The sequence below is a fragment of the Triticum aestivum genome, chromosome 7B, assembly GCF_018294505.1.
Source record: "Triticum aestivum cultivar Chinese Spring chromosome 7B, IWGSC CS RefSeq v2.1, whole genome shotgun sequence".
Lineage (NCBI taxonomy): Eukaryota > Viridiplantae > Streptophyta > Magnoliopsida > Poales > Poaceae > Triticum > Triticum aestivum.
In genome coordinates, this window is record NC_057813.1 from 749127392 (window position 1) to 749136159 (window position 8768).

Here is an 8768-nt window from a genome sequence, read left to right on the forward strand (position 1 = left end):
GGTGGGAGAAGCTCCAGGACGGGCCACCCCTACGCGCCGTGCAGCTTGAAGCTAGCCGAGGGAGCTGCACCTCCAGCCACCACCTGGTTTGCTGTTCTTCTCGGCTTTTGCAGGCTCCATGAAATTCAGTGACCGAGCTGTGCTGCTTTGTGGCCAAGTATGTTCATCAATCACAGTCACAGGCTGTAGTGCAGTTTACATTGAGTATTGACATGCTTTCATGAATTTTCTGTATTGAGATATCATGCTGTTTCTTAGCTTTGGCAATCTCCTTTTGTGATAAGCTGAAAAGTGTATGTTGCTATTTGTTCAGTTTGGGAGCGTTGGATGCCTGAAAGAAATGTCACATTGAATTTATGAGCTTATTCTTCATGTTTTTTCTTCAGGATGATCCAGTATACTGAAAAATACCAAGTGGAAATTGCATGGTTGCTTGACTTAGCATGGCCAGATGTTGCCAGAGGCAAGGATTGTTCGAAGCAACACCAACATATTTTATTCTTCATGAGATGCACATACTCCTTTCGCTGGAGCGCATTGCCAACATGCCTGATTACCAACGCTACTGCATCACCGTTGCTCCATTGTGTAGCCTCATCTCTGAGTACGATGTGATCCACACCTATTGTTTACTTGATATTATTGGTCACAGGTCTTTGTTTGCTGCTTTCTTGGCATTGCCGTGGGATCCTGGACAGCAAACAAATGCTGGTACCAAATACCTAGCTAGCATTGATATAACTGCAGCTATTTGTGTTCGACCTCTCAGTTGTTCATGGACTTCAGTTGAGTTGAAAGCCTGGTCTCCATCGTTGCGACATGTTCCTGGTCAACATTACATGTGGCTGATGATTTGGAGGATAACTGACGATAGACCTATTACTGCATGTTTGGTTATGCTGCAGACCACTGAATTTTGTTCCACAGAAGTGAGCTCATGGAAGATATATGGTTTCAATATCATTATCAGTATCCAAGCTGACTGCTGCTATGCGTGCTCTGTTCCTGACAATACATATCTGCAATCCATGGCTGACTACTGCTATGAGTGCTCTCCTGCTGAGATATGCTGACTTTGGATCCAGGTGACAGTGTATGGATTCCTGTTGCATATGTTGTTGTTACCGATGGCGTATGGACCGTCATGTGCTTCTGGGTGTTCCTCGTTGTTCCACGGGCATTTCAGTTCCTTGCTTATCTTGCCATATGGAGCTCCTGCAGTGTTGAGTTTTGTCAAGGCAAGTTGTCAGGGGATCCAGGCATCTGGGCCCTTCTCTATTTCTTCGGACTTTTCACTCAAGCTGAAGTAATAGGAAGGAGGAATGTTGTAGCTCCAACCTACTACCACGGCCACTGCCTCAACCATGCTCTGACAACGTCTCTGTCAACCAACACTATTACCTCGATGCTTTCTGTGACCAAGTGAACATCAGCGACGACTACTTCCCTGAGCAAGTCGGCGTCGTTTGCTACCTCAACCTCGCTAAGTTCCGCCTCAACTACGGCACCCACCGCCACCTTGGCGAAGTCATGAAGCATCAAGTACCATGGGATCCCGGTGGTTTCCACATTGAGTCGGCTTGAGGGCAACCCGAAATTTAAGGAAGATGGAATGTCAGCGGCCTCACTCTCTGTAGCTGGGCCGTACAGAGGGGCGCCTCTTGGGCCCGGGCCTGCCAGCAAAATACTACATGAGATGAGTACAAATAGAACAGAAAGGTATCTGAAGACGGGGACGAACGGAAGGGCTTCGGCCTCAGCTTGGCGTGGTGTCGTCTTCTCCGCTTTCCTGTTCCTGTACTGCTCGTCTTCCTCCCCTATCCCCTCCATGAATTCCATTAGTTAGCTTCCAATTCCTCCATCAATGGCTTGCAACCTTTGAATCATAGCTGGGTTCGGGTTGTTAACATTTACCCTGATTCTTCAGTTCAGTTTAGTTGAGACACCCAATTCCTCTGTCCCTCCTCTGAAATCTCTTCTTCAGTTAAGTTGAGACACCAAATTCCTCTGTCCCTCATCTGAAATCTCTTATTCAGTTAGCTTGAGACACCAAATTCATCTGTCCCTCATCTGGAATCTCTTATTCAGTTAGCTTGAGACAGAGAGAGTTGTTTGCTTCCCCCGTCCCGCAACGGCAGCCGCAACATCCGGTTCAACATTATCATCAGTTTCGCATAATTTCTTGAAAAAAAAAATCTGTTGCCATTTCCTCAATCTGCTTCTTTTCCTGAACCCAGTTCCGCTCTGCATCTTTTTAGTTTCCCTGATCTTATTTTGCTTCTGTCGTCGACATGCGGCTTTTCGTTGAGAATACACATGGTGATTTGTTCCCCCTCTCTAGGGCATAGTAGTGACTCGACAGCGTTAGCATCTTCTCTTCTTTGAGCTCTGAACCAGACTCCTTTGAGCTCTGAACCAGACTTGTGCTTAACTTCTGAACTCTGAACCAGGAGGGTTTTACTTCAGTTCAGTTAAGTTGAGTAAGTTATTATTTGCCCCTGTTCCCCAATTCTCCCTCCGCCTCCAAATTCCCGGCCTGAAGGAAACAGGGGCAACGGCAACGGCAACCAACCACAGCAAGAGCAGCACCGCCTCCAAATTCCGGGCCTTCAAATACCCCTCTCCCTCCCTCTCCGCCGCCCAAACCCAACTCCAAAAATCTCCCAACATCACATCAGAGGGATCGATCAAAAAAGAAAGATCGATCAAGAAGGGAAGAAGATGGCCTCAATCGGCAACGGCAAGCCCGATGCCCAGGGCCAGGAGCGCTAGGCGGCAAGGCTCCTGCCGCCGGCCGAGGTGCCGCCTCCGCACACGGACGCGGGCCTCGTGGTGCTGTTCGACCTCCTACGACGACGGGTCGACGGATTCCCCACCTGGATGCTCCCCGCCTACCTCGTCCACGGAGTCGACGTCTACGGCCACCACCCGCAGGATCTGCTGCGGCGCCATCCGCCGGCGACATCGCCCGACGGCAAGCGTGCCTCCTACTTCGTGAACCTGGTACGCCCCCTCACCGCGACGGATGCAAGAAGAAGCAGGGTCGTGCCGGGGGGGTTCTGGAAGTCGGAGCGCGCCCCCGTCCCCGTCGAAGCCGCCCCCGACAAGATGATCGGAACCAAGCAGGCCTTCTCTTTCATCTCCAAGGAGGCAGAGCACAAGGGTGGACCCCGCGGCGGGTTCATCATGCACGAGCTCCTTCTCCCAGGCCAGGCAGGACGCCTCGCCGGCGGGGACGAGCTGGCGCTCTCAAAGGTCTACCCGTCTCCGCGCGTCGCCACCAAGAAGAGGTCCAGGTCCCAGGGACAGGGACCGACCGCCAGCGCAACAAGGACCGCGGCCGCCTCCTCTGCTCCAGCGCCGACGTCTTCGCCGCCTCTGCTCCAGCGCTCCTGCGACGTCTTCAGCAGCGCAAGAAGCAGCAGCGCCGTCTCCTCTCCGCCTCCTTCCCTGGAGCCGCCGGCCTCCTCTGCTCCGCCTTCCCTGGAGGCCTCGTCTCTCGGGCCGGCATCCTCTGCGCCGGGGCCGGCATCCTCTTCTCCGCCCCCCATCCAGGGATCGTCTCCATGGCACCGGCAGGGTGCCGCCAAGAGGGTGCTCCTCCTGGAGGTGGGCGACTCCCCCCCGAGGGAAGGCCACAACATTTCGTGCCACCAGGTCTACCGCGCCATGGAGGTTCTTGGACCCGGGAGGCGTGTCCCCATCGACTGCGCTGACCTCTTCCTGCTTGACAGCGGGAAGGGGAAGAGGCAGCGGACGGCTGCAGAGTTTTGAGAAAACTCTGTCGCCCCGCCATGGGCAAATCTAAACTCTGTTGCTGTGTAACATTCAGACAAAAAATTTGATAGGAAACTTTAGCTGTGATTCAGTCGTTTTTTGAGATTCAGTAGTTGCTTTGTTACAACTTAATTGATTGAAATCCGGCATAATCAGTGGCGATGATGTTAAAACTTTGGTTTTCTTCTCAAAACATTCGCTGTTGCCGACTAAAAATGTGTCTATGATGGAAGGTTTGATGTTAAACTTTGGTTTGAGAGTTCCCAATGTTTGCATTTTTCTCCAAAGTTGCTTTGCTTGGAGAATCATTACCTTTTGTTAGATCATGTTGTTCAGTTCTTGGTTATGCATGCTTTGTTGTTAGCTCAATTTCAGAAATGCAACTTCCTTGGTTAATTCAGTCTGTACATGTCTGCTGGTTATGTACTTGTTTCTCCCTTATTTGTTCTGAGAAGGAGAATCTGTTTTGAGGTCCATGTCTTTTTGAAATTTTGAAATAGTAATCGAAATTTTGAAATTGAAACATGGTTGATAGAGCACATTCATATTATCTTCATTAGATATAAATGCCAACTTGCATTTTTGTACAGACCAAAGACTTTTGGAGGGAGGCACAAATTCTTTCAAAGTTGCATCATCCAAATGTTGTTGCTTTCTAGGGTGTGGTTCTTGAATTGATGGATCTGGAGGAAATTAGCAACTGTATAATAGGAACAGAACAGTATCTTACTATTTTCCCCTTCAATTTGAAAAATAGACCAGTCTGTCTTTATCTGTGTCAGCGCTGTACAATTGGTAACAAAACTACCCTCTTTTTTTACTTCAGATATGTTCTTAAATGATCGAGGAACCTAGGCTGAAATTAGTATGCTGGATTAGTGCCTTTGTAAGGAATCTAGGCCCATTGCACTTTAATTCCTCGCAATTTCTTTGTTTGTGTGTCACCTCTTTGGCTATGATCAAGCAATCAAAGTCTTCTGTTGAACAAAATCAAGCAAAAGCTTGGATTGAATGCTCTTTACCATGTGTTGTCATTTTCATATATACTGTCTCTTGCTGCTATTCTCTGGGCTGTGTGGAAGCACATGAATGGTACTCCCTCTGTAAAAGAAATATAAGATCACTCCTTTAGTGATCTAAACGCTCTTATATTTCTTTACGGAGGGAGTACTATTGGTTTTAATGGTGTCGTTTGGATGTCTGGAAATGGCGCTGGCGCCTGCTCTTCAAGTATCACATGTTGGAGAAGATGGATCTCCTCTGTCTACATCTCCAAAACCTGCTGTGAGACCAAATCCCCTGTGCTGAAGTCCAGGAGATGCATGAGTGTGCTGAGCCTGGCTATGCATGAGTCGCATGATGATGTTCTTCATCTCTTCTGTCTAGTCGGTTCGGTGTGGCTGGCGATGCATGAGTCGCCTGATGATGTTCTGTGGCTGGTCTCGTACGCAGACCTTGTTTTGATCGTTGATACTCCCTCCGTAAACTAATATAAGAGTGTTTAGATCACTACTTTAGTGATCTAAACACTCTTATATTAGTTTACAGAGGGGGTACATAGGAAAGCAAGTCAATCAGGCAAGCAGATACTGAACTCAAGCCGTAAACACTCAACAGCATCGAGCAAGGCCGAGCAGAGATGTTTTTAAAATTCGTGAATATTTTTAAAATTTGTGAACATTCTTACAAATGTTTAGCATTTTTAAAAGGTTGAAAATTATATAAATTCAAGTACTCTTTAAAGTTCAAGAACATTATCTAAATTCATAAATTTTTAAAATTTTGCAAACAATTTGAAAAATCCTGAAGATTCTTTGAAACTCACCAACATTTTTAATTCAAGATTTTCTCAAAAAAAATTGATTTTTTAAATTTGCTAAAATAATTTTGTACTGCAACCGATTAGTTTGAGAAAATCGCTTGTAGGCCAGACATCTTTTTGACGCACAGCACTTTCAGCCCAACGTAGCCCATTTTTATGTCGTCGGCTCAGTTCCCCAGCAGCACACACATCTCAAAACACACACACACACGCGCGCGCGCGCACGCACACTCTGACACACAGCCCCGTGCCAACTCCTACATAGCAGCGCACACGCCGTCGCCGCCGCCCGCACCGACGCCGGAAGATGGCCTTTCCAGCGATCCCCGACGAGCTCCTGGTGGATTTAGAGGTTTTATTTTCTTTTTTTTTAGTACTGATGAATTATGTATCGAACCTGATGTTTTGGGGCTTCTTTCTGCTGAAGTAATGGAGCCGGGGAGCTCCTCCCTCCCTGTTGATCTAAGGGCCCGTTCTGAACCTCTCCCGCTCCCAACTTCACGAACTCCAGATAGAAAATGCAGCCGAACAAATTAGCTCCACGAAGCTGAAATCGTGAAGTTGTCTTGGGCCGTAGTTCATTTTTGTGGAGCGACGAAAACCGAGCTTCACAAATTCGTGGAAGCTGGAGTTCCACCTATTTACAACATTTGCCACCGCCAAGGAAAACGATTGACGCTGACCCACGTCTCGCGAACAGAACCAAACCAGCAGCCCTCTCTCTCGAACCGTTTTGCCTCTGCTCCTCCCACGTTCACGCCCACCACTCTCCCACGCGAACCCTCACCGCCGCCACCAATCGCGCCGCCACGCCCGCTACCCCCGGTCGTCGGCCGGATCCCCAACTCCGCCTACAAATCCGGCGATCCCGGCCTCGTTCCCGCTGGATCCCGTGCTCAGCGGCGCTCATCCCGCCACCAGCCTGGAGCAGCGACCCCATGGCAATGGCAACCTCGCCTGGATGCCGTTGATGCCCGAGACAACCGCCGGAGCCAGGAGCAGCAGCCCGAAGGCCGAGAACCCTTGCCCAAACCAGCCCAAGTCATAACAACTTTGTACAAAAAAGAAATCTGCTGCCTAATGGGCTGCCTCTAGCCAGCCCAAAAGGAGCGCCCAACAGGCTTCTGGCCTCCCAGCTGGGCTGCAGCGCTGGGAGAAGCCAGCCTCGCTCCCGAACGCTTTTAGATCGCCAGGTTAAGTGAGGAGCTCGCTCCAGAAGTTGAAATTATGAATTTGGTGGAGTTGGGAGGGGTTCAGAACACGCCCTAACTAATAATATATTCATTGGAGTTCTCTATTCCAGCAAGGATGCGCACGTGTATGGTGGCTCAAAGTGCGCAGACGCTCACATTGCCTCTGACATGTGGTGACCATATGCTTGGTGTTCGCACACGAACATGCCACCGTGTACCCTCAACGTCAGGGGTGATGCACCGCAGCTCACATCAAAGGAGACCCGCCGGAAGTGCGGTACGCAAGACAATCCGGCGGGCGCTTTTGTACACCCGAAACCCCACGCGCCCGGAAGGGACCCCGTCTGGACGCGCGGCAGCTATGGGCTGTCCTAGGTCGGCCTGACTGCCCCTAGGGCCTCGAGGTTCGCTGCCCTGCAATGAAGAAGAACGAACGAAGAACGAGGAAGAAGAAGAACAAGTGAGAGAGATAAAAGTAAAGGTAAAAGGTGATAGGTGAATCGATCGATTGTGTGTTGTTCAATCGGCCGTCACCTCTTAGGTATATAAGAGGCGGATGGACTTCCCGTACAAGAAAAGGACTCTAAATCACGTCCAAATCTTTTCGAACTTAACCGAACTCGGATTTAGGTATGTCTGAAAAACAGTTCGGTTTTTAAGTCCGTAGGCCACAAACGACCTCGGATGAAGATGAGCCCAAAAGAGAATTTGACCTTTCGACGAGACGAACAACTTTCGTGTTGAACGTTTTTCGATTCAAGGCCAACTTCAGGGCCGAACCGCTCACACAAAACAGGCTGTTACTCGCGCTATCCATCAGACACTGTGTCTGATGGGGCGCGCCACTTTTGCCCCGTGACAGGGCCGCACTAAGGTGGCTGTAACTTTTACATACGATTTTGGATTGATATAATTTTTATATCAGAATCGACCATTTCGATGAGACGAAGACAATTCATGTAGAATGTTTTCTTAGTTGAGGCCTCCCTTGAGGGATAATTGGCTGAACAGTGCTTTGGATACAAAATCTCAGTATTTCGAACAGAAATTCGGCCTTTGAGATGAGATCGGAAGGCGATGGCCCAAACTTTAAAGATGTTCATATCGAAAATACGAAACATTTTTATGTAGATCACTTCACCATTTGAGGCCATATTAATTAAGTTCTTGATAGTGCCAAAATCTGGTGTCAACACATGCCCCCCCTGTTTTTGGCAAAACTTGGATGCCAAAAAATAATTTGCGTAGAGTTTGTTCTAAGGAGGATGTCAACACTCCATCGTCCATTTATATGTGCTTAGGGTGATAACTATATATCAGCCATGTCTTTGCTTAGGGCGATAGTTATATATCGGCCACTTTGATTAGCAACAAAATACAACTAATCGAATGTATGGTGATGAGGTAAAACCCTTGCATGCTGTAAGAAGTTATATTGCGTCCATGGATCAAAAAAGGTCCGTGGAGGGTAACTAGTCATATCTGAGGATGAATTCCATGTCATCGGCATCAATGGCATAGTTGGAGCATGTGGATAATGCGTGCATCGAAGACGTTGAAACCTTCGGCTTGGTCGTTCATAATTTTTACTATTTTCCTTCTTTACCTTTGTCGCACTTCTTGCAATGGAACCTTGCACATCACTCTTGTTTTGATTATTTCCTTTGGGAACCCATGCCATGTTTCTCTTTTCGAGCTCGTGTGCACTAAGTTTTTGTAATTTCTTCTTTTGCCAATACGATAAGCCGAGTGAGCATCCCTTGGTGTGATTTTGTTTGAATTAATGACAATTCTTGTTTTACCTTCTGCACTTTCAACTTCTTTTCTTCAGATTTGGCAGTTGGATTCTCGACAATTGATTGCTTCATCTCATTGCCTTTAGTAGTCAATGTTAACACTTTAATTGGCTCTTTATCCTTTAAAATCAAGTCTGAATTGGCACTCTTGTGACCATCTTTTTCAACTCAATATACGAT

At 48.0% G+C, this 8768-nt stretch overlaps 2 protein-coding genes across 2 annotated transcripts in view; one reads left to right on the plus strand and one right to left on the minus strand.

The window, feature by feature from the left end:
• Nucleotides 1-1830, minus strand: part of LOC123158747 (uncharacterized) — a 5266-nt gene extending 3436 nt beyond the window's left edge. Inside the window, exon 1 of the mRNA XM_044576617.1 lies at nt 1402-1830. Coding sequence (XP_044432552.1) covers nt 1402-1830 — 429 coding nt within the window. The remainder of the gene's footprint in view (nt 1-1401) is intronic.
• On the plus strand, nt 1-3970 carry LOC123160216 (uncharacterized). The gene is made up of 2 exons (XM_044578025.1): nt 1-157; nt 387-3970. The coding sequence occupies exon 2, from the start codon at nt 2881-2883 to the stop codon at nt 3772-3774; it is 894 nt and encodes a 297-aa protein (XP_044433960.1). The 5' UTR covers nt 1-157; nt 387-2880; the 3' UTR covers nt 3775-3970.
• The last annotated feature ends 4798 nt before the right edge of the window (nt 3971-8768 follow it).

Excerpts from the sequence above, each read along its gene's own strand:
- LOC123160216 (XM_044578025.1), top strand. The coding sequence starts at position 2,881 with ATGCTCCCCGCCTACCTCGTCCACGGAGTCGACGTCTACGGCCACCAC.